This window comes from Meles meles, chromosome 1 (genome assembly GCF_922984935.1).
Source record: "Meles meles chromosome 1, mMelMel3.1 paternal haplotype, whole genome shotgun sequence".
NCBI classification, from domain to species: Eukaryota; Metazoa; Chordata; class Mammalia; order Carnivora; family Mustelidae; genus Meles; species Meles meles.
In genome coordinates, this window is record NC_060066.1 from 191,557,079 (window position 1) to 191,582,609 (window position 25,531).

General features: G+C 50.1%; 1 protein-coding gene across 1 annotated transcript in view; it reads left to right on the top strand.

Moving 5' to 3' along the window:
• Nucleotides 1-25,531, top strand: part of LOC123926444 (CUB and sushi domain-containing protein 2-like) — a 596,474-nt gene that overhangs the window by 517,429 nt on the left and 53,514 nt on the right. Inside the window, exons 42-49 of the mRNA XM_045980312.1 lie at nt 7,578-7,766; nt 10,202-10,379; nt 11,733-11,878; nt 13,697-13,777; nt 14,245-14,358; nt 16,949-17,137; nt 19,598-19,744; nt 22,070-22,258. Of these exons, the coding sequence (XP_045836268.1) occupies nt 7,578-7,766; nt 10,202-10,379; nt 11,733-11,878; nt 13,697-13,777; nt 14,245-14,358; nt 16,949-17,137; nt 19,598-19,744; nt 22,070-22,258 (1,233 nt within the window). The remainder of the gene's footprint in view (nt 1-7,577; nt 7,767-10,201; nt 10,380-11,732; nt 11,879-13,696; nt 13,778-14,244; nt 14,359-16,948; nt 17,138-19,597; nt 19,745-22,069; nt 22,259-25,531) is intronic.

Genomic DNA, 25,531 nt, shown 5'->3' on the forward strand with positions numbered 1-25,531 from the left:
TAAGGTAGCCGTGGGGAGGGACGTTAGGGTAGCCATGGGGTCGGATGTTAAGGTAGCCGTGGGGAGGGACGTTAGGGTAGCCGTGGGGAGGGACGTTAGGGTAGCCGTGGGGACGGACGTTAAGGTAGCTGTGGGGAGGGACGTTAGGGTAGCCGTGGGGAGGGACGTTAGGGTAGCCGTGGGGACGGCCATAAGGGTAGCCGTGGGGACGGCCGTTAGGGTAGCCGTGGGGACGGCCAGAAGGGTAGCCTTGGGGATGGCCATAAGGGAAGCCCTGGGGAGGGACGTTAGGGTAGCCCTGGGGAGGCACGTTAGGGTAGCCGTGGGGACGGCCATAATGGTAGCCATGGGGACGGCCGTTAGGATAACCGTGGGGAGGGACGTTAGGGTAGCCGTGGGGAGAGACATAAGGGTAGCCGTGGGGACGACGGTTAGGGTAGCCGTGGGGAGGGACATAAGGGTAGCCGTGGGGACGACGGTAAGGGTAGCCGTGGGGACGGCCGTTAGGGTAGCCATGGGGATGGCCGTAAGGGAAGCCCTGGGGAGGGACGTTAGGGTAGCCGTGGGGACGGCCATAAGGGTAACCATGGGGAGGGACGTTAGGGTAGCGGTGGGGACGGCCGTTAGGGTAGCCGTGGGGATGGCCATAAGGGAAGCCCTGGGGAGGGACGTTAGGGTAGCCGTGGGGACGGCCATAAGGGTAGCTGTGGGGACGGCCGTTAGGGTAACCATGGGGAGGGACGTTAGGGTAGCGGTGGGGATGGCTGTTAGGGTAGCCATGGGAACGACGGTTAGGGTAGCCGTGGGGACGGCCGTTAGGGTAGCCGTGGGGACGGCCGGAAGGGTAGCCGTGGGGACGGCCGTTAGGGTAGCCGTGGGGACGGCCGGAAGGGTAGCCGTGGGGACGACGGTAAGGGTAGCCGTGGGGACGGCCATTAGGGTAGCCGTGGGGACGGCCGGAAGGGTAGCCGTGGGGATGGCCGTAAGGGAAGCCCTGGGGAGGGACATTAGGGTAGCCGTGGGGACGGACGTTAGGGTAGCCATGGGGACGGACGTTAGGGTAGCCGTGGGGACGGCCATTAGGGTAGCCATGGGGAGGGATGTTAGGGTAGCTGTGGGTAGATATTGGGGTAGTTGTCCGATTAATAGTCATCAGGAGCAGCGCTGCGGCGAGGGGCCTCGCCACCCTGAGCCGCAGCACCACCTCAAGCGTCCTGGCCGGAGCGGCCTCACCGTCGTGGCGTCATTCCGGGGAGCGGCCTTGTCATCGTGCGGCCTCATCCAGAGCGGCCTCGTCCGGGGAGCGGCCTTGTCGGAGTGGTGTCATGGGAGCAGAGTCTGTGTTGTTGGGGTAGCCGTGGGCAGGGACGTTAGGGTAGCCATGGGGACGGCCGTAAGGGTAGCCGTGGGGACGGCCATTAGGGTAGCCGTGGGGAGGGACATTAGGGTAGCCGTGGGGACGGCCATTAGGGTAGCCGTGGGGAGGGACATTAGGGTAGCCGTGGGGACGGCCGTTAGGGTAGCCGTGGGGAGGGACGTTAGGGTAGCCGTGGGGACTGACGTTAGGGTAGCCATGGGGAGGGACATTAGGGTAGCGGTGGGGACGGCCGTTTAGGGTAGCCGTGGGGAGGGACGTTAGGGTAGCCATGGTGAGGGACGTTAGGGTAGCCGTGGGGACGGCCGTAAGGGTAGCCGTGGGGACGGATATTAGGGTAGCCGTGGGGAGGAATGTTAGGGTAGCCGTGGGGACGGCCGTAAGGGTAGCCATGGGGACTGACGTTAGGGTAGCCGTGGGAGGGACGTTAGGGTAGCCGTGGGGACGGCCGTAAGGGTAGCCGTGGGGACTGATGTTAGGGTAGCCGTGGGGAGGGACGTTAGGGTAGCGGTGGGGATGGCCATTAGGGTAGCCGTGGGGAGGGACGTTAGGGTAGCCGGGGGGACGGCCGTAAGGGTAGCCGTGGGAACGGCCGTTTAGGGTAGCCATGGGGAGGAACGTTAGGGTAGCCATGGGGACGGACGTTAGGGTAGCCGTGGGGACGGCCATTAGGGTAGCCATGGGGAGGGATGTTAGGGTAGCTGTGGGTAGATATTGGGGTAGTTGTCCGATTAATAGTCATCAGGAGCAGTGCTGCGGCGAGGGGCCTCGCCACCCTGAGCCGCAGCACCACCTCAAGCGTCCTAGCCGGAGCGGCCTCACCGTCGTGGCGTCATTCCGGGGAGCGGCCTTGTCATCGTGCGGCCTCATCCAGAGCGGCCTCGTCCGGGGAGCGGCCTTGTCGGAGTGGTGTCATGGGAGCAGAGTCTGTGTTGTTGGGGTAGCCGTGGGCAGGGACGTTAGGGTAGCCATGGGGACGGCCGTAAGGGTAGCCGTGGGGACGGCCATTAGGGTAGCCGTGGGGAGGGACATTAGGGTAGCCGTGGGGAGGGACATTAGGGTAGCCGTGGGGACGGCCGTTAGGGTAGCCGTGGGGAGGGACGTTAGGGTAGCCGTGGGGAGGGACATTAGGGTAGCCGTGGGGACAGCCGTTAGGGTAGCCGTGGGGAGGGACATCAGGGTAGCCGTGGGGAGGGACATCAGGGTAGCCGTGGGGTGGGACGTTAGGGTAGCTGTGGGTAGATGTTGGGGTAGTGGTCAGAGTAATAGTCGTCAGGAGCAGCGCTGCCGGGAGTGGCCTCACCGCCCCGAGTCGCAGCACCACCACGAGCATCCTGGCCGGAGCGGCCTCGCCGGAGTGGCGTCATTCCGGGGAGCGGCCTTGTCGTCGTGCGGCCTCATCCAGAGCGGCCTCGTCCAGGGAGCGGCCTTGTCGGAGTGGTGTCATGGGAGCAGAGTCTGTATCGTTGGGGTAGCTGTGGGGAGGGACGTTAAGGTAGCCGTGGGGACGGCCGTAAGGGTAGCCGTGGGGATGGCCGTTAGGGTAGCCGTGGGGAGGGACGTTAGGGTAGCTGTGGAACGGCCGTTAGGGTAGCCGTGGGGACAGACATTAGGGTAGCCATGGGGAGGGACATTAGGGTAGCCGTGGGGAGGGACGTTAGGGTAGCAGTGGGGAGGGACGTAAGGGTAGCCGTGGGGACGGCCGTTAGGGTAGCCGTGGGGAGGGACGTTAGAGTAGCCGTGGGGAGGGACGTTAGGGTAGCCGTGGGAAGGGACGTAAGGGTAGCCGTGGGGACGGCCGTTAGGGTAGCCGTGGGGAGGGACGTTAGAGTAGCCGTGGGGAGGGACGTTAGGGTAGCCGTGGGGAGGGACGTAAGGGTAGTCGTGGGGAGGAACATTAGGGTAGCAGTGGGGAGGGACGTAAGGGTAGCCGTGGGGACGGCCGTTAGGGTAGCTGTGGGGAGGGACGTTAGAGTAGCCGTGGGGAGGGACGTTAGGGTAGCCGTGGGGAGGGACGTAAGGGTAGTCGTGGGGAGGAACATTAGGGTAGCAGTGGGGAGGGACGTAAGGGTAGCCGTGGGGACGGCCGTTAGGGTAGCCGTGGGGAGGGACGTTAGAGTAGCCGTGGGGAGGGACGTTAGGGTAGCCATGGGGAGGGACGTAAGGGTAGTCGTGGGGAGGAACATTAGGGTAGCAGTGGGGAGGGACGTAAGGGTAGCCGTGGGGACGGCCGTTAGGGTAGCTGTGGGGAGGGACGTTAGAGTAGCCGTGGGGAGGGATGTTAGGGTAGCAGTGGGGAAGATTGTAAGGGTAGCCGTGGGGACGGCCGTTAGGGTAGCCGTGGGGAGGAACGTTAGAGTAGCCGTGGGGAGGGACGTTAGGGTAGCCGTGGGGAGGGACGTTAGGGTAGCAGTGGGGAGGGACGTAAGGGTAGCCATGGGGACGGCCGTTAGGGTAGCCGTGGGGAGGGATGTTAGGGTAGCTGTGGGTAGATATTGGGGTAGTCATAGGAGTAATAGTCGTCGGGAGCAGCACTGCCACGAGCGTCCTGGCCGGAGCAGCCTTGTCAGAGAGGTATCATGGGAGCAGAGTCTGTGTCGTTGGGGTTGTTGTCATTTTCATCGTCGGGAGTGGCCTTGTCCGGGGAGCGGCCTCGTCCAGAGCGGCCTCGTCGGGAGCGGCCTCGTCCGGGGAGCGGCCTCGTCCGGGGAGCGGCCTCGTCGGGGAGCGGCCTCGTCCGGGGAGCGGCCTCGTCCGGGGAGCGGCCTCGTCGGGGAGCGGCCTCGTCGGCGTGTGGCCTCGTCCGGAGCGGCCTCGTCCGGAGCAGCCTGGTAGGGGGAGCGGCCTCGTCCAGGGAGCGGCCTCGTCCGGGGAGCGGCCTCATCGGGGAGCGGCCTCGTCCGGGGAGCGGCCTCGTCGGGGAGCGGCCTCGTCCGGGGAGCGGCCTCGTCGGGGGAGCGGCCTCGTCCGGGGAGCGGCCTCGTCGGGGAGCGGCCTCGTCCGGGGAGCGGCCTCGTCCGGGGAGCGGCCTCGTCGGCCTCGTCCGGGGAGCGGCCTCGTCGGGGAGCGGCCTCGTCCGGGGAGCGGCCTCGTCGGCGGCGAGCGGCCTCGTCGGGGGAGCGGCCTCGTCAGGGAGCGGCCTCATCCGGGGAGCGGCCTCCTCGGCGAGCGGCCTCATCCGGAGCAGCCTCATCCGGAGCGTGGCCTCGTCCGGGGAGTGGCCTCGTCCGGGGAGCGGCCTTGTTGGAGTCGCGTCATGAGGAGCAGAGTCAGTGTCGTCGGGTTTCTCGTCATCGTCGTTGTCCACCTCTTCATGGTCGGGAGTGGCCTCGTCAGGGGAGCGGCCTTGTCCAGAGTGGCCACATCCAGAGCGGCCTTGTCTGGGGAGCAGCCTCGTCCGGGGAGAGGTCTCGTCGTGGTCGTCCTCAACGCCTTTTCGTGAGAGACGACCTCTACCACCCGGTTTGGTTTTCCATGCTTGGCGCGAAATAAGCTTCGACTTTCACTTTGCATCAGTCTCGTTCCTTTGTTCACGGACCCTAACACCCCTGAGTCCCTTGGGGGGACTCAGTCTCACACTCAGTGAGGCTTCCAAGACACAGGCCCACACCATGGGCCAGCCATCCTCTCTGGGACATGCCCATTACTCACACTGGGGCATGTTCAGAGGCCCACTCCTCCTTTGAGGATGTTCCCTTGCTGGGGGAAGCTAGGCCCAAGGGCAACAGAGTTCTAGGTAAGTCTTTGGATGCCCAACACCCCCTTAGGAGTTGGTCCAACTGTATGACAGGCCCAGAGGTGTCTACTCTATGGTGGGCTCACCTACTTCCACTCACATTTTACCTTCATGACTTGGTAAGTGTTCCCGTTGAGGTTTCCCTCAGGTCACAGGCCCAGCTACTCCCTCGGTGCCTGCCGGAGCTCCACAGACCTAATGATGCCTATGAGCCCACACTTGGTGTCAGGGCAGCTGCTCCCCTTCAGGCTTGACCTGGACTTCCTTTAGGCTTCTCAGTCTGTGGTGGTCCCCGCCCCTGGGACTGGGTTGTCTCTAATGTGAGAGACCCAGATCCTCCCACAGAGGCCTCCTAATGTATGACAGACCCAAATAGTTCTCCCTGCCCAACTTGCCCACTTACACCCTCCTTAGCCCTATGGAGCTATACCTTGTACACAAGCTCTGACCACTCACCCCAGGTTTTCCTTTATGAAAAGACCTGTTTCCAAAAGGGCCACCTGTCCCCACTGAGACAATTCTATTGAGCAGGCCCGTCTCCCTGCAGTCCCACAACTTTCTCTGAGGAAATCCAACTCCTTACTTTTTCTCAGAATTCCTCCGTTAGACATTCTGAACTTCCTAGGCTGAAGTTCTCTTCTCTCTTCTCAGGTAGACGTTCCCATAAAATTGTTACTAACAGCTTAAACCACTCTTACTGGGCCTCTCAGTTGGACAGGCTTAACTTTATATCATTAAAACTTTTCAGGAGATCATGTTTATAAAGAACCTTTAGCAAAATGATGAGACACATAATTGTTCCAAAATGTTAGGCATCATTATTCATATTTTAATAATATGAATGTTTTAATAATGTTAATAATATTAATATTTACAATTGTGGCACTTTGTTAAAAATTATATCTGTTCCCACCACAGCATCTCCGTCTTCAGGAGCCCTTCTTTTAGGAAAGCTAATGATTCTGCCCTTTAGAGTTCATTTCTGCCTATAGGCCCAACTTCTCCCTTCGAAGCTTCTGGTAAACAGGCTCTGAGATTTTTCTCAGTTTGAAAACACTCCAGGTACTCTCCCTTAAATGTCTCTCTTTCTAAAAAGCTCAGCTCCTTCTGTATGAAACGGGTCCTATAAGGGACTCTCCATCAGGCTGCTCCTGGCTTCTGATGTGCTGCCACTCTCTTCTGGCTACTCACCATCACTGGGTCCGCAGATTCCCCCCGAGGCTTCTCATTAGAGGCCCAGCCCATCCATTCAGTCAGCTCCCTGGGCAGTAGTTCCCCGATTTTCTACTAAGACCTTAATTTGCCAGATCGCCCAAACCGCTGCTGCTGACAGGGCCACGGGTCTCCATTGGCCAACCAGCCTGCCCACTCCCACCATAGCTGCTGGATTTTTTTGACATACCCAGTGACCTTGATGATTTCCTAGTGATATCTGAGGCCTCCTACAGTGAGACAGTGAATGGAAATACACAACACAGGCACAGTCCCAGAGGGCGGGCTTCGGAAATGTCCACTTCGTGGTCATTGTTATTTATATTGTTATTACACGTAATGAATGCATCCACTTCCATGGAGCGTTCATTTGATCTCAACTCCCACTGAGAATTTCCACTCTCAGAACACTCCGTCTACCCCACTGCCAATTTCCTGTGTAGGATGGGCCTGACTCTGGCCTCACAGCTGTTCTTTTTTCTGTGGATCCGATTAATCAGAGTCTGTGCTCTGTGCACATGCTCAGCAAACCCCTCGGTGACCTCTCTCTGTCAGACACATCTCCGGTACTTCCATGAAGGCATCTCCTTTTTGAGCTGGGCTCACCCATTCTCATAGAAACAGCTTTCTTGCTCTTTGGAGAGGCTTCCTTGTCTTACAGGCACACACATTCCTTTTCATCCATTGATTCCCTCTGGAAAGTTTCTCTCCCAGCCACAGGCTTGGCTCACTCCCACCAAGTTCTTCTGTCTTGAAAGGTTATCATTTCTCAGAGTCAGAAAGACCCCACTCAGATCCTTCCCTGACTGCTTTCTGTGTCTGTGATCTAGAACCTGGTTGTTATGGTTAAATGAGATGATCCATGTGAAAGAACCGAGGTCAATGCCCAGCCCCAAGCAGGTGCTCAGCAAACAAGGGTTCAATGTTGCCTTGTCTTCCTTGAGCCTCCTTTTCCCACGGAGACAGTAATAACAGGTAACATGTATTGAGCTCTTACTGCGTGCCAGGACTCTGCAAAGAGCTATGCATATATTAGTCCACTTAATCCTCACAGTAACAAATTTCTAAATAAGAAACCTGAGACATAGAAATGTTAAATGTCTAGCCCAGAGCCAACAACTGGTAAATGACAAGGGTCCATCTGAATCCAAGTCTTGGTGCTTCACACTATGTGAACTCTGATGCTTCTATAGTGTGGTTGAGGAGAAAATGTCCAGAGAGAATAAAGTGACCTTCTCTCCTGATCTTTTCCAGCCTATGAACTTCAAGAGTGCCCAGACCCAGAGCCCTTTGCCAATGGCATTGTGAGGGGAGCTGGCTATAACGTTGGACAATCAGTGACCTTCGAGTGCCTCCCAGGATATCAACTGACTGGCCACCCGGTCCTCACATGTCAACATGGCACCAGCCGGAACTGGGACCACCCTCTACCCAGGTGTGAAGGTATGTCCCTCCCTCATCCCTGGTGATTCTTCCTAAGGAGACTGATTCAGAGTACTCCCATGCTCCCTGGAATCACCCGTGCCGGGGAGTCTAGGCAAACTTTGTCCATCCTATTTTCATATGGAAGGGACCTACCCTATCCAGGGAAAGAGTCCTAGGGACAGACCTCTGGGCCCAAGCTTGGGAGCACCTGGAGGAGAAGTTGGCCACAGCCAAGGGAATACCTACTGAGCCCTTGGAAGGAGGGAACCCATCAGAAGGGAAGATGCTATAATCTTAATCTCTTTCCTGAGATTTACGCCTGTATATCCAATATTACTAAAGAGCTTCACTTATCCAGAGGCATCTAAATCCTATTATACTCAAAATGAAAGTCATCATCTTTGCACATGGGAAGTCCTCATTAGTGAAGGACACCTCTAGTCACCTGGTTACTCAGCCCTTATTTGGCACCTCCCTCTTGCCTATCTGACTTACTCACCAAGTCTTGATAATTCTACATCCTGATTACCTTTCAGATGCATCCACTTCTCTCCATCCACTGCCTCTGCCTTTATCCTGGCCACCACTTGGACAAGGCTTCTCGCTGGTCTCCCAGCCTTTGGTCATGCACTACTCAATCCATTTTTCACAACGTAGCCAGTGTGAGACTTCCAAGCCATCAACACACTCCAGACCCTCCCCTGCTAAGATGCAGCAAGGCATCCCCATCTCCCTTGGGGCAAATTCCAAACCTCTTCATGTAGCGCTCTGTGTCCTTCGGGGCCTGCATACCTCTGGGTATTCTCCACTCTCAAGGATTTTAGGTCCAGCTAAGCTGAAGTGCTATAACTGTCCCAGGGCACCATGTTCTCTTGCGTCTAGTTCTTAGCACATGCTGTCCCTCCCTCATGGAACATCACTCTTCTCTCTTGCCTTGTCTACTTAGCCTTGTCTAAATGGGACCAACACCAAGAATCCTTCCCTACCCTCACAAGACCAGGTGAGGGGCTCCGCCATCGCTCCTGCGGCATTCCATGTTGACATGTCCCCCTGCGCTGGCATCTACAGAGGCCGGTTGACTTAGCTGTATCCCAGTGAGTGGGCTGTGAACAAAACCACGTGCCTTGGTACCCTTGCTCCCCTTGGTCTCCCCAGGCTGTGCCTGACCCTCACACAGAGTGGATATTCAGTGTTTGTAGGAGGGATGGTGTGTCCCTGCAGACCCCTCTCAGGATGCATATGCATTCATGGGAACCCTACCTTCTGCCTGGAGGCATTTGGATTCTTTCTCTTTCACTCTGGTCTGCCCCCCATCCAGATGACTGCTTGATGCCTGTGACAGCCAAATGCACTCATTATTCTGGACCAGGGTTGGTTTTTTGTTTGTTTGTTTGTCCTTTTTTTCTCCTCCCTGATGACCAAATTGGAACATTATGGAGACTCTCCATCCCCTTACCCAAAGCCTAGATCAGAGTGAACCTAAAATTGGGTATCAATTTTGGGGGACAGAGAAATAGGGAGAGAGGATAAGATCTAGGCCACAAATGCCTTCTCTGTGAGCTAAATGCCAGGCTGGACATTTTACATGCATCAGTTCACCTAACAGCCCCCACAGTCCTCAAGGGGGATGCTATTAGTTCCATTTTACAGGTGCAAGAAGAGAGTAAACTCTTGTCTAAGGTCATCTAGTTAATAAATGGTTCAGCCGTGATTTGAACCCAACCTTAGCTTCATCACCAGAATCCTTATCTCTTAGGTCAATACCAAAGGTACCAGCCTGGGCACCTGGGTGGCTCAGTTGGTTAAACATCTGCCTTCAACTCAGGTCATGATCCCAAGGTCCTGGAATCGAGTCCCACATCAGGCTCCCTGCTCAGTGGGGAGTCTGCTTCTCCCTCTCCCTCTCCTCCCCACTGCTTGTGTGCTCTCTCTCATGTGCTCTTGTTCTTGGTCAAATAAATAAAAAATTTCTTTAAAATCTTTTTTTAAAAAGTTAAAAAAGTACCATTCTAAGAATCTTAGAGCAAATAAAAAGAGAGAAAGAAATAGTTTCATAATTTCTTAGCTCATCCCAGCAATAGTACTACAGCCCTGACTGTGATATCTGTCCTCCACTCTATTCCTAGGAAGGGTGAGAGGAGAGCTTTAGTGCATCCATCCTTCTGGGCAGGTCTCATCCACAGGAAGAATAGGGCGGCTGGGGGGCTGAGGCTGGCCGACAGAGGCACCTGCACTGAAGATCAGGGGCCAGACGGGGAGTGTGCTGGGACTGGTGTAGGAAACTAATGCACAGTCATCCTCAGCCCCATCACCTCTCCTGATCCTGCCTGACCTTCTCGGACAGGGTAATTTGTCCTGGGCACTGGAACTTCATTAGGGAGTCATAAGGGAATTTTTTTTGGGGGGAGGGGTGATCTCCCACACTCACTATGTTTGTGTCCCCTCTCTGGCAGTCCCCTGTGGCGGGAATATCACCTCTTCCAATGGCACTGTGTACTCCCCTGGCTTCCCCAGCCCATACTCCAGCTCCCAAGACTGTGTCTGGCTGATCACCGTGCCCATTGGTCATGGCATCCGCCTCAACCTCAGCCTGCTGCAGACAGAGCCCTCTGGAGACTTCATCACCGTCTGGTAGGGCCAGCTGCCACGTCGACAGCCAATTAGGGGCATTAGCTGGGCTCTAAACTGGGTTATTCAGCTTTTTGTCAGAAAACCAAGAGCTGAATGGTTGTAAATGGTGGTCAGCTTCCTGGCTTTTGAATAAACATAGTAAATGAAGGCTCAGTTTCAATTACCCTCTGTGACTCCTTGAAGGGAGAGGGATGGGAGGACAGTGGTCCAACCTGGAGTGCTACTAGGGGCCAGAGTACCAATGGGTGGGTGTGTGAATAGGAATGGTTGTAGATACACAAACTTTTCTCATTTTTTTCCAGAGCCCAAAACAAAATTCTACATTTACCTAAGATAAGCTACCCAGACTAATGAAAGAGTTTTGGGGTAGAATTCTGTGAAGTCCCACTGGTCATCTCATGCTGAACCAGTATTGTCCAACACAATGTTGTGCAGTAATGGAAACAAACTTCTGTCCAGTACAGTAGCCCATGGCTACAAGTGGCCACTGGGTACTTAAATGTGACTGGAGGGACTGAGGAAGTGGTTTTTAAACTTTATTTAATTTTAATTAAGATAAAGAGCCACATGGGGCCTAGTGGTTACCAGATTGACAGTTTTGCTCCGAGTGATAGAATATCTTGGGTGATTTTACAATGGCAGTATGAACTACGAGTCAATAAGTGTAGTCGCCTAGACAGTTCTTCCCAAACCACTGAATCTTTGGACAAATGTATAATTAAAGGATTCTTTTGTTTAGGGGTTACTGCCATTCTAGGAATCAGCAGGGGATAGTGGGAGTCTTTTCCCAAAATTCCAAGGGCTGAATAAGTGTAACCAGACTATCCTGGGTTAATTTCTAGTTTCCTTTACAGACTGCAATTAAAAACAGATAGGAGGGACTAGATATATATCCAGGGAAGAAAGCCTTTGCCTAAAAAGGTAACCTGGGTATGTCTCTGCTTGGAGACAAGGAAGTGGGGCTGGTCTGGATAGCAGCGTGAGCTTCCTGCCCATCTTTCTCAGCCCTACCCTACTGCTGCTCAGACTGAGAGAACCTGCCCAGTGGCTCCTGCTTCTCCGCTGAGACTGTTACCCCCGGGAGCCCATTACAGAGGCTGGTGAAGAATTAGGTGAATGAGGAGTCAGTGTGTGCTGACTGAGTTGGGAGAGAACAGAGGGAGGTGCACAGGGCATTGGAGAAAGACAGTGTTGGGCACAACAAGAGTCACAGCCTCCCACTCCAGGCCTTTGTTAAAGCCCCTGTTGGTAGAGGCAAAGCAGGCAGCTATGGTGACTTGTGACCGATGATAAAAGCAAAGCAGGCAGCTGTGGTGACTTGTGACATACCAGAACCTTCTTTTCTACGTACAGGGATGGGGCACAGCAGACAGCTCCACAGCTTGGAGTTTTCAGCCGGAGCTTGGCCAAGAAAACATTGCACAGCTCGTCCAACCAGATTCTGCTCAAGTTCCACCGTGATGCAGCTATGGGTGGGATCTTCGCCATAGCCTTCTCTGGTCAGTATGGAAGCCTGGCAAGGGAGGGAAGCACTGTACTCTCAAATCAGGGCCATGCTTGATCCCTGGTTCTACCATTCCCAGTTGTGTGATTCTGAATGAGTGACATAGCTTCTCAGCCTCAGTGTCCTCAGAATTATAAGGTTAAATGTGTTAACCTATGCAATATCCCCCAACACAAACCTCCATACATGTAAATTTTCCTCCTCTTCCACACTGGAAGAGAGGCACATGGCACTGATCCTTGGTACCCAGTCCAAGCTTAGAGGCAAGAGGATAAGGCTTCTCATTCTACTCTTTCACATCAACCCACTGGTTACCCACTTACTTGGGTTCCCCAGCTTGTCCTGTAGCACCTTCTAGAGGGTTGTCCCACTCCAAAGGAATCCAGGGCCTCTGTTGACCTCACAGGAAGTACTGTGCCCAGTGAATTTTTGGAGAATTGAAGCAGGAGGAGCATGAACAATTCAGGTGGATTTGTCCTTATCAACAGCCAGTTTTCTTCTAAGATTTCAAAGTTATGGATCTGGATACTTTTACATTTTTGTTATAGTGGAAGCAGGATTGAAAAACTTAAAGTTCTCTGTGGGCTTGTGCTCATCTATAGAATAATCCTCCATATTACAGTTTGCAGAGCATTACATATATTTGAGCTGGAATTGGGAAAGCTTGACTTTATTCCTGGATCCATCTTACAGACACTGGATTTTATCAGATTTTTAAATTTTTGCCAATGTGGTAGATGCACGAAATAGCATCTCACCCTTTTTTTTCCGGTGTTCCAGAATTCATTGTTTATGCACCACAGCCAGGACTCCATGCAATACGTGCCCTCCTTAATACCCACCACCAGGCTCACCCAAACTCCCACCCCCTCCCCTCCAAAACTCTCAGTTTGTTTCTCAGAGTCCACAGTCTCCCATGGTTTATCTCCCTCTCCAATTTCCCCCAACTCCCTTCTCCTCTCCATCTCCCCATGTCCTCCATGTTATTCCTTATGCTCCACAAATAAGCGAAACCATATGATAATTGACTCTCTCTGCTTAACTTATTTCATTCAGCATAATCTCTTCCAGTCCCGTCCATGCTGATAGAAAAGTTGGGTATTCATCCTTTCTGATGGAGGCATAATACTCCATAGTATACATGGACCATATCTTCTTTATCCAATCGTCCATTGAAAGGCATCTTGGCTCTTTCCACAGTTTGGTGACTGTGGCCATTGCTGCTATGAACATTGGGGTAGAGATGGCCCTTCTTTTCACTACATTAGTATCTTTGGGTGTTGGTGGGAATGCAAGTTGGTACAGGCACTTTGGAAAACAGTGTGGAGATTCCTTAAGAAATTAAAAATAGAGCTACCCTATAACCCTGCAATAGCATCTCACTCTTACCATGTTAATGATGAGGTGAGCATCTTTTCATATCTTCATTGACCATTCATGCTTTCCTGCTCTATGAAATGCCTGCTCCCCATAGAACTTTCTTCCTCTGAGGAAAGAGAAATAGCAAATGAACAGACAAATGAAATCTTTGCAATTCGTAATAAGTTGCTATGAAGGAAACAAATAAGATGGCAAACAAAAAGGTGAGGAACTCTGCTTCATGTAGAATAATTACGGAAGACCTGTCAAAACAATGACAGCAGATATGCAAAATAGTACTTACCTAAACTTGCCCTGCATTCAGATCAAAAGTCACTTGCATCTATCTGTGTGAGTGAATGAGGAATGAGAAGGTGAAGGATTGAACGAGTGAATGACAATGTGCCCCAAGAATGATGCTCTTACATCAGTTTGTCTGCTTCTGTCTTTTCAGCTTATCCACTCACCAAATGCCCTCCTCCCACCATCCTCCCCAACGCCGAAGTCGTCACAGAGAATGAAGAATTCAACATAGGTACCCCCTCCCAAACCAGCAAGGACTGGGCAGCAGAGGAGGGGCTGGGTCGGGTTGGGGCTGGCCAGCAAGGTGCATCTCTCCCTCCCATCCATGGAGAGAAACAGTAGGCCAAGTGCAAGATGCCTTATGTTCTGTCAACTGAGTCTGCTCCAAAAATACAAACACTTCCTCTTAGCCATCATAGGCAGAGGAGACAGGAAGGCAGTTTTCTTCTGTGATTCAAGTCAGTATGGTTTTGAGAAATGAATCCATGCAGGGCCCTATAAAAAGTTCCTGGAATGTGGAAGCTCAAGGCTGAGCTGTGAGAAGGAGGTAGCAGTTTTTCTGGGTCATTTGGTTGGAGTTGACCTGAGCAGAGCACAACCCACTACTGATTGACCTGTCTGGAAGTGGGTTTTTAAGTACTAAGGGGTGCCCCGCCCAGATTTTGGCAGCAAATCCCCACGTGGGTCTCTCTTTGGCAGGTGACACTGTCCGCTACAGGTGCCTTCCTGGCTTTACCTTAGTCGGGAATGAAATCCTTACCTGCAGACTTGGAACTTACCTGCAGTTTGAAGGACCACCCCCAGTATGTGAAGGTAATTGCACAGAGCCACGCCTTTCTGGGTCTCAAGTTCCTCCAAAATGTATTCTTTATCTTACTCCTCCCTATCTTCCCAGTCCCTGGCCATAAAGTAAGAGAGCATTTGGTGAATGTTTGTTTATATGAATGAATGATTGCTCTAGAGAAATTCTTAATTGCAGAGGGGCATGAGAGAACATTCTGGAGTGATGATGATAATCTATATCCTGATTATGGTAGTGGTTACACAGGTATATGCATTTGCTAAAACTCATTAAACTGCACACCTAAAATCTGTTCATTTATTGTACATAAATTATATCTCAAAAATTTTGAATTTTAAAGAGAAGTTAATGAGTTATAAAACAGAAAAACATCCTACTGATCAATAAAAAGAAGCACCTGGAAGAGTGGCAAAATAATCAAACTATTAGGCAAGTTAAACAAAGGGAGAAAGCAGTAATATACAAAAATAAGAAAGGGAAAATGGAATATAACCATTGAAGCAAAAGAAAATTTTAAATTATGAGACTATCTTGTACAAACTATGCCAATAAATTAATGATTTGATGTGAAATATTTTCTAGGAAGATGTAATTTAATAAAATGGAACTCAGTGGCTAGAAAGTTTATACTTTCCTAAATCTTTAAAAGAAATAGAGAATGTTATCAGAAGAAACCCCATCAAAGACATCAAGACTGGATGGTTTCATGGAAGAATAAACTTCTAAATAAACTACTAAACCATCAAAGGCCAGACGTCTTGAGCATACAGGGAAAGAAAAACTTGTCGACACTAATGCTCACATCTGATAAAGTTGCGCACAAAAAGGCAAACCTGTGGACCAATCTCATTTGAGAAATCATGCCTATTTCCCTTCAATGGGGGAGTTTCAGTTAGAAAAGGGAGAGCTTCAAGAGCAGCCCTGGTAACGGCTGGAGGGTACCACGAAGCTTGGGGGGATGTAAATATTACCACACTTCAGGGACCTGGAGGTATCAGTTTTGTAGAATGAGGAGCATTTCAAAATCAAGTCTGTTTTCCTCCATTTGTTTTCTTTCCCATTTACAAGCTAAGAAGGAAGTTCTCTCTGGAGAAGCTTTCAAAGCTATTCAAAAGGGGCGGGTAGGGGGGTGCCTGACTGTCTCGGTCAGTAGAGCATGTGACCCTTGACCTCGGGGTTATGAGTTTCAACCCCATGTTGGGCATAGAGAGTACTTAAAAAAAAAAAAGTGTGTGTTGCAAAGCTACTCAAAGGTGTCCCAGATGAGCTGTGTGAATTTGGGGTCACAGCAAGCATTTTTGCCTGTTAGCCCAGACCCCGTGCTGATTAGCAAGTCCCATTTCTGTGAAGGCAGAAGGTTTGAAGGAAGCAGTGGAGACGTGGAGACTGAGTGGCTCAATCTCCTCTCCAGAACAACCTCGTCTCAGATTATGATCCAGGATTAGCCCTTGGCTCTGCAGTTCCAGATGCTCTCCTTTGTCAGTGTCCTAGAATCCAGTACATTCGGGAGGCCTGTCTAAAGGCACATAGACAGCAAAATCCCAATTTCTCCATTTGTAGTGATTGGGACACTTGCCACTAGTCCCCTGGCCATGACTTTTTCATGCCTGAAGAAGTTGATTCAGTCCTCAGAACTTCACTGTGGCGTCCTTAGCCCGAACAAAGGGAGGGGGATCATCCTGAAGTTGGCTTACATAGGAAGTAGTGACAGGTCCCTGTACTGCAGGAGAGAGCACCCCTCTGGCATCCGGGGTGTGCAGGGCCCTTGGAACCAGCATCTTCTCTCGCCTCCCTGGTGACAGACACAGGAAATCCAATCTAGCCCCTCCAGCAACTCCTTTTCCAAGTTCTACATTGACTATCTTCCTTAGGGTGCCATGTTTTCTTAAGTTATCTTAACACTACTAATCAGGCCACAGCCAAGCTCTGCTGGCTCCTTCTGTTCCTGGTATAATTACATCATTATCACTATCATCTCTATAGTTTATGAAGACAATGTGTTGCATTCCTTAGATATCTTGTTCCCTATAATATTATAGATATCATAATATTAATTTACAATGGTATAATATGTTATATAATACAATAGCCTTGTAAGGCAGGTGTTATCGTTCTGCATCAGAGGTAGAGATGCCATTGCACAGAGAGGAAATAATTTGTTCAAGACCACACAGCTAGTAAGGGACCAAGGTGGGCTATAAATCCAGATGTGTTTGACTCAAAGCTCCATATACTTACATCTGCCCAATACTCTTTTTGTACAAATAAATCCCATTTAATAGAATAACTCTTGGATTTGGGGACACTTTCTCTTGTCTGCTTGTCTGTATCATTGTCAGTTTTACTCCAAAGCCCATATCTGAGCTAGGAAGTGATGCCAACCAACTGCCCAGGCCTGAACCCAGCAACAAGTAACATTGACACAGAATCTGAGGTCACCTCATGCCATGGAGCAGTATAATTAATGATGGGCCTTGGGGTCTTGTTTGAATGTGCTCAAATACTTGTGTTCCAGTGGTTGTCTTTGGTACCAGGGAAATGTGTTGGCCCTAGTTCCCTCTCCATCCCATATACCTGATATTTCTCTTTCTTCCTACCAAGTGCACTGCCCAACGAATGAGCTTCTGACAGACTCCACAGGTGTGATCCTGAGTCAGAGCTACCCAGGGAGCTATCCCCAGTTCCAGACCTGCTCCTGGCTGGTGAGAGTGCAACCCGACTACAACATCTCCCTCACAGTGGAGTACTTTCTCAGTGAGAAGCAGTATGATGAGTTTGAGATCTTTGATGGTAAGTCAGTCAACTATTGAATAGTTGCCTGCTGCAGATGGCAGATTTGCTTCTGAACCCTAGGGATCTGTGCCATTAACTCCCCATTAGAGCTTTCCTGAAGCCCCATGCAACATCTTTCTCTACCACAGAAACCCCAATACCATGGGCTCCAGTGGCTTGTATGGCCCACGGGGCAGGGATGCTTTGTTTCCACCTAGTCCTGCTACAGAACGCTTTCTTACTCCAGCCCCTACTCAACATTAGCACCTTGCATGTCACCCAATAAGTGGATCACAGCAGTATTCCCACATGAAGAGTATGCCACCTCTGAAACTCAAAGGGGTCTACCAAGTATTATGCTTTTGTCTTTGTAGTAGAAGGGAAAAGGCACACTAATTTCCTCTTTAATTTGGAGAGATTGTTTCAACGTGTCCTTAAACCACTGGGGAAATTTCACCTGCCTCTTTGTAGGACTTATCTCTTACCTTCTGGAGCCCTGTGTCTTACAAAAGCATCTACACTAATTGTCCCTTCTGGCTCCTCAGAGGCAATTAATACAATCTCCTCCTAGAGAGAGTCAATATGTCATATCCTGCAGGATGTCCAGATGGTCTACATCTTTTCATCCTATATTCTGACAGTGAGCAGGAGAATTAACATAGCTCTGGGGCAAGACCATGAATGTATACTGTTGTCTATCTCGTGAATGCAAATTGCTTATGATCCTCCTTTCTGATGGGTCTGGAAAGAGTGTCTTGCTAGATCAATAACTGCATTTCATGCAACCCAGGCTGTGTTAATCGCTCTAATGAAGATACAACATCTGGCATAGCTACTACAATTGAGGGCTACCACTTGGTTAAGTTGGTACTGTGAGATGGACCTGGGCCAGGACTCCATTCGTTACCAGCTCCAACCCTCAGACACTTCTAACAGAGGGGTCATGATAGTGCTTTGCATTCCCAGGTATCAGCATCAGTTCACACTCTGTATCCAAAAATCTTTGGAATACCTGAACATTCCTTTTTCTCCAGTATTCAGTTGCCTGAGGAAATAGCAGTAGGTTTTTCTTGGGCAAATACTGAGAGAATCCTACTATATACAATTGATGTCATTTTGTTGGGTCCTTTTTCATGGGGACCCAGTCTCTCCTTCAGCCAAAGTGTTCTGGAATAAAATGGAACCTGGCTCAGGTCTCCAAACTGGGTGAGGGGTTGCAACTTTCCATTGGGGTCAGCTTTCCTCACTGTTTTGACTATATGTTCATGATGTTTTGTTCATATATTCATATATCAGGGGGCTTTCCATCTATCTTGCCCTTAGGAATATCATGTTCTGTGAGACACCACCATAGATCCTACAGTTTAGACCCTCCCAGCTACCATTCCAACCATGCTTCCCATTATAGCAATTATGCTAGCCTCGCTTACGACTCTTAAGTGCATCTGCCTGGTTCCTATATTCTAGAATCTTCTCATCCCCATTAATACTAGGAAGCCCAATTCTGTGACAACATCTCCTTCCATCAGTTTAGGCAATAGAGGACAGCTGTTACTCAGATTGTCAATGATGCTGGTGCTCACCCCCCCCCCAGTGTGTTCCTCGTTGCTTTAGGAACTGGAGTATCCCCCAGGTCCTCCTGAGGGACACAGTCAGCTAGCAGGCATTCTGGTCTGATGTGATAGACCTATTCTGGCATGCCACTTCTCTGAGCCTTCTGACCCCTTCCTTCACAGTTTGTCACAGCAGCTCTGATGGCTCTGTTTTGTTTAATGTGGCCCATTACGTTTGCCAAGCTTCCACAAGCTGTCTTGGCAGATATCAGAACCATCACTCAGGGCTATTTCCAGGGCAATAAATCCTGTTATGGATTATCGAGCTTTACACTCTGCTTTCCTTGAACCAGCCACCTTAAGACATACTCCCAGGCATTAAAGGTAGGAAAAAAGAAGAGGGAGGGCTTTCTGGAAGAGGCTTGGAAAGGAATATTGAGGAGCTTTTTTATGTATGACATTGAGACACGATGTTTGACTGTAGCTTTATTGCTCTATATTCACTCAGTACAAAGTTTTTCTCTATGACAAGCACTGAGCTATTTTTAGTGTGCATGTGAGAAGTAGGTGGCAAAGTAGAAGTTCCCAGTTTGCAAACCAGTTCTTACATTAACCAGCTGCTTGATGTTGGCAAGTCCCAAGATGGCAAATAGATTTCATCTCACCTGCCGACTCCTATAGGTTGGCAGTGACATCCTGGAGCACTGCTTTAGGGCTCCAGAGGAGAGACCACCCAGCGCAGTACCTGGGGATGCAGAGAAAGGACAGAAGGACAGACCATTGCACTGACCCTGACTGTCTCAGCCTAGTGTTGTCTCTTAAGGAGTAGAAACGGGAGGTGGTTGCATTTGAGGTATCGAATCGAGGTACCTAATCACTTGCAACTGTGCAAGTCTGTCATCCTGTGTCCTGTACTCTCACCCAGGTCCCTCCGGACAGAGTCCTCTGCTGAAAGCCCTCAGTGGGAATTACTCAGCTCCCCTGATTGTCACCAGCTCAAGCAACTCTGTGTACCTGCGCTGGTCGTCTGACCACGCCTACAACCGGAAGGGCTTTAAGATTAGGTATTCAGGTGAGTAAAACATAAGGACACATAAGAAGGGCCACAGCCCCTGATCCCCTGAAGTTGCTTACACAAAACACCCAAGGAAGCCGTGGACCATATCCCCATCAATGGCAGAGGGCCTCCACAAGGACTGACAGCTTCTCTCCTCTGAACCTCTCTCACTACAGCTCCACAAGTGTCCCCAACAGTCTCCCCCTACCCCCTTCTGCTCCTTTCCCCACTATAAGCTCTTCCATCACCTCTGCTCCTATGGCCAGCCTATCGTGGTCTTTTGGATAAGTTTATTACATATCATCTGATAATATCTCTAAGGTGATCCCATCCCCAACATTGTTGACATGTTAACACAAGTTCCTTACAATTGAGGAACCCTAAGACATGGGTCTCCAGCTGGGAAGTGTTAGCCAGGCAGCAAAAGATGGCTTATATTTTAAGTCCAAGGGCCTTTCTTCTGCTCTGTCCACCACAACTGTTCAGCAGAGGCAGACCCAAGGCCACACCAGGCAGGCGGCTGACCAGCACCATGGTCTATAAGGAGCACAGAAAGATCGCTGGAAATGTAAGAAGATGGGGGGAAGAAATGACATTTATCTGAACTCCCGTCATGGGGATTACTATCTGTGGTTGGAAAGAAAACTTGATAAGCAGACCAGTGCCCATTTTGAAGGGGAGTATGTCCACAAACTAGCTGTGCTCCACCAGCATGGAGGCAGAGAGGAATTACTGAAGACCACGAGGCATTCCAGGAGATGATGCTGAGGGGCGCCTAGAAAGAGAAGGACCTTTACTACCTCAGAGTCCATGTTCTCTACAAACTGAACCGGAAATCCCTTTCCCCCATGCACATGAGAGGAGGGTAGCTTCACGAGCCCCAGGGGAAGTGATCAGCTCTGTCACCAAGTAGCCAAAGCATCCTTGGGATGAAAGAGAAACCTTACAGCAGCTGTCAGGAACATTCAGGCAGCTTTTGGGGGTTCCCGGCAGCTGCTCTCATGGGGGAGATACAACAGTGTGATGGTCGCTACACTGAGAATTAAAAGTGACCAGGAGGTGCCCTTTCCTTGATGTTTTGAAAGACTGATCACGTCTGGGGGTAATGAGTCAGGTGTAACTGGAATACCTGTTCATAGAAAGTTGATTCACTACATGGTGAAACCATTAGAACTTAATGAAAATACAGTAGACTTGCGTACTTTGCCCACGCATCAGTCGCCATGACTCAGGATCTTTTATACCTGAGACTCTGTTCTGACTGAGGTAAACACACAGGTTGATCGATGCAGGCGGCAAAGCAGGAGCCAGGAAAAAGTCTGGCCTGTAAGGGAGGGCTTTAAAACCCCGGTTCACCAGCAGAGGGATGTGATCGCCAAATAAGAGGCCAGAGGACCTCACCTTGGGGTCTCATCCTCCCCTGTCGCATGCCTGCCTGGCAGACTGAGGCGGGGAGTCTTCAAGCCAACAGAAGTACATGGTCAGAGTATTCCCTGGTCACCCCCATTCCCAGCCTCACAGAACATCCCCTGGGGATCCCCGGCAGGAATCTTTAGGATCCCCTGAGGCCGGAATTTTTGCCTGTGTTCTTTACTGTGGTATTCTCGGCATTTAGAACATCTCCTGGCACGTAATAAACCCTCCACGTCTGTTTGTCCAATAAACGAATGAAATTGGTTGAAGCCGTGTGTCAAGGGGGAAGTAGGGCTGTGGATGTGTGTCCCGGATTGCAACGCTCCCTCCCCCCCCCCCCCCGGCCCCCTACAACAGAAAGGAGAAGGGCCACTTACTGAGCACCAGGTACCCTGCACAAGGCTGGGGGCTTTACAAACACAATCCCATTTAAACTGTCCAAAAGCCTAGGAGGTGGCCATTTCCCATCCCAATACACAGGGGAGGAGAGGGGACCTCAAAGAGCTTCAGGGCTGTGTCTCATGTCACAAACCTGGAAAGGTCAGAACTAGGACCCCAGAGTCCACACCCCTCCAGTCACACTCTTGTGGAGCCAGCCCCTCACTGCCAGGGTCTAGATCCTGCACCTCTTCGGTCACTGATGGGTTTCAAGAGCCCGAGCTCAGCAGTGTGGGCCACACTGCATCTGGGCCACGAAAGAGATCCAGGGCTTCATGGCTGCTGCTTTCCTTTTCTTTGGCTTTTACTACACTAATCAGCCGTTTTCAATATCAACTGCTCAGACCTTCCTAAATACCAGAGGACCCAGCAATAGCAGAGACAAGGAAATGGGGCGGGGAGGGGGAGAAAGGAGCTGGGGCATGCAGGGAAGCACACATCCGTCTTCCTGCTTTCGTGTGGTCCCCTGAGCCTCATCTTGTCGTGCAGCTCCCTACTGCAGCCTGCCCAGGGCTCCACTCCATGGCTTCCTTCTGGGCCAGCCCAGCACCCAGCCCGGAGGCTCCGTCCACTTCAGCTGCAACACCGGCTACCGCTTGGTGGGACACAGCATGGCTATTTGTACCCGGCACCCCCAGGGCTACTACCTGTGGAGCGAGGCCATTCCTCTCTGTCAAGGTGAGGAGCATGTAGAAAGAGGGTGACACGTGGCTTGGATCCTCCTCACCTCTTGGGCTCATCCCAGGACCATCACTTCCAAATGTGGGTGTCCTCATTGATAATTAATTCATTCTTTCAGTGAACATATATTGAGGATCTGTAAGATCTCAAGCCCTGGGGATATACATATGCATAAAACAGTCTCAATGTTTTCAGAGCAAGGAGGGAGATGGATATGTAGCCACATAAATGCAAAATGGCAGAGGAAGGAAGTGCTGTATCAGGAGTACAAACAGTGTTGTGGGAGCCCAGAGGTAAGATGGGACCTACTACTCCCGGACAGCTAAGGAGGGCTCCCCTCTTCTGGGCTCGGGCTCATAGAGCAAGTGGGGTGTTTGGGGCCAGGCATTGGCAAGGTAACATCTAGGCAACAGTAAGAGCATTTGCAGAACCATGAACTGGAGAGAGATCACAAGATATGCAGAGCTACTTGGGCTGGCGGAAGCATTAGGTCAGAAGAGGCAAGGGGCAGAAGTGACCAGGAAGCAACAGAGGCTCACCATACTCATTGCCCGCAATCAAGCCTGTGATCTGTACCAGGTGTTTGCATGCATTGCCTTTCATAATTGATGGTATTTGTTTTCCCTTAAAGTAATATAATTCAGATGAGACATCTGGGGGGAAAAGGAATCTATAGATAATGCAAAGAGCTGCTGGAGGGGAGGTGGGTGGGGCGGGGGTGGGGGTTGAATGGGTTAAATGGGTGATGGGGATTAAGGAGGGCAGATGTTATGATGAGCCCCAGGTGTTGCATGTAAGTGATGAATCGGTAAATCCTACAGCTGAAATTAATATTACACTGTATGTTAACAAACTGGAATTTAAATAAAAACTTGGCGGAAGAAAAATGACCTATAATCCCATCAACTGAGATCACAGTGTAACATTTCAGCACATTTCCTTTGATCTTTTATGCATTGTTTATAAAAATGGCATCCTCGGTGTGCAAAGCTCTGAATATTTTCTTAGCATCTGTCACATAATTAAATACACTTCCTTGTCACTATTTTCAGTGGTGGCATAGTGGTATGGAAAAACTGTCATGTATTTAAGTATCATCCTATTAGTCATTTGAATTTTTCAATTTTTATTACTCTAAACAGCACTGCTATTAAGATCTTCATAATTCCATCATTATGAACATCCACATTTATTTCTTAAAATAAGTTCCCAGAAATGAGATCGTTGAACCATAATCTATGCAAATCTACAGCTTTTGACACTCACTGCCCTCGAGAACATTTGCCTTCACCTAACTTCTACCAGCACATGAAAGTCCTCTTTTCTCCCATATTCACAACATTGTGTACTGCATTAAAAAAAATAAAAAGGAAAGGAAAACTTTGCTAATGATACGGACAAAAGCAGGAAATGACGCTGTTGTTTGATTTTCTTGTTCTTTGATTCCTAGTGTGGTAACAGACTCTTTAGTGACATCTGTCATCTCTGACCCTCACAACCTTCTTGCCTCTGCCTGAGATTCCTCAAACAATGTGTCATTAGGATTCTGTTTCATGCCCTAAGAAAAGGTCCCAGAGAACAGATTGATCACAAATGGCAAATGTCATTTGGCTTTGCTCTCTGTGTGTCTAACTGTATCAACACAGACAAGTCTTTCTTCTGAAGCGCTAGTTGAAAACCACCATGCCTCTCATCTCTGTTTCCTTTTGTAACTTCTCAAAACTAAGCCCCTCTAGGCTTTTTTGTACTCATCTCCATACTATTTTGACCCAGTCCCAGCCCCAAGCTTCCCACTGATGCCATTGCGCTCAGCCATTCCTCCTGAGCTCTCTGGAATCCCAGTTCCCTGGCCAACCAGCATACGCCCTTGGTCACTATCCAGAAAGCTGTCTTCACTTCCTCCCTCCACAGAGACTGGCTCTCCTCTGAGAACATGAATGCTGGGGCCCTTTCAAGTAAAAGGTCCCCATAACCCAGGGCCAGGAAAGGCCCGGCATTCTTCCAATTCCATATTGCTTCTTTCAAACCATGACTTTCCACCAACAAATATATCTCATTAGAGATCTTGTGCCTTCTAGTGCTTTCGCTCTCATCCCCCAACCCATTCTTTCACTACATATTCTCTCCCTCAGAGATCTCATTCCACCATCAGCTTCCTCTGTCCCTTCCTCTCCTCCTTCAATTCTGTCCCTTCCTCTTGGGTTCTGTCCCTTCCTCTTGGTTTCTGTCCCTTCCTTTCCTACCCACAAAAAGTGCCCTTCATACCTCAGGGTTTAGGGAATGTTTTGGCATGGAGATCAGGAGACATGATGTTAGTGTCTCAGGCTGGGAAGGTATCCTCTGTCCTCTTAGTTATCTGCACGGGAAGAGCTGGGCCAAGAGCAGTGAGAAGTGACTGCTGTCCACTTCCTTCATCTGCTATCTCCAGATTGACCCCTCATGCAAAATATCAGTACAAACCTAAGTATTTCTTCAGAAAAGTTCAAGGAACAAAGGCAGTTCATTGATCACAGTTTGACTACTCTAGTACCACCAAAGGAGCTTACAGTCTTGCCACTTAGGCTTTAAAAGAACATCCTACTCAAATGCTTTGCATTTCTTCATTCCACATTTTCTCCTCAGTTCCTCTGTATTTACTCATTCCTTCTGTTTTCCAGTCTTTGAAACCTTCTTCCATCTTGATATCCCAATTCCTGTCCCCCTGAAGAGTCCATCCTTCCCTGTATCATAATGAAGCCCTGCCCCTGTGTCTCTTCTGAGTTCTAGTGGCATCAAGGATCACTGTTCGCCAGTGTGGATGGGGACTTCCTCTGCTTGGGCTGGCTCTGAATGAGGGAGGTCTGAGCTCTAGATGACTTACAGAGGTGGGGGTGGATGAGGGACAACAATGGGTACCCTGATTAATTCCCCTCCATCTGTACTAGCTCCTGAACTATCAAAGGGCAAACATGGTTTGTATTGATTTCTTTCAAAGACAACCCAAGCTCCTACCTAAGTAATATGTGTTCCTCCAATAAACATTGTGTTGACCCTACTCCTTATAATGACCACGGCCATGTGCTGCATATGTGTCTCCTGAGCTTTCGCCTTGAAATTCCTTTTCTTGGTACTCCTGTGTTAGCACTACCACTTTTTAATATTTTTATATCCCATATCATACCCTTTCTTGGTTTTTACCTCCTTATTGATGGAACATAGCCTTAAGTAAATTCCTCATAAAGGGTTCACAAGAAGGGAACTCTCTGAGTCTTTAAATGCCTGAAAATGTCT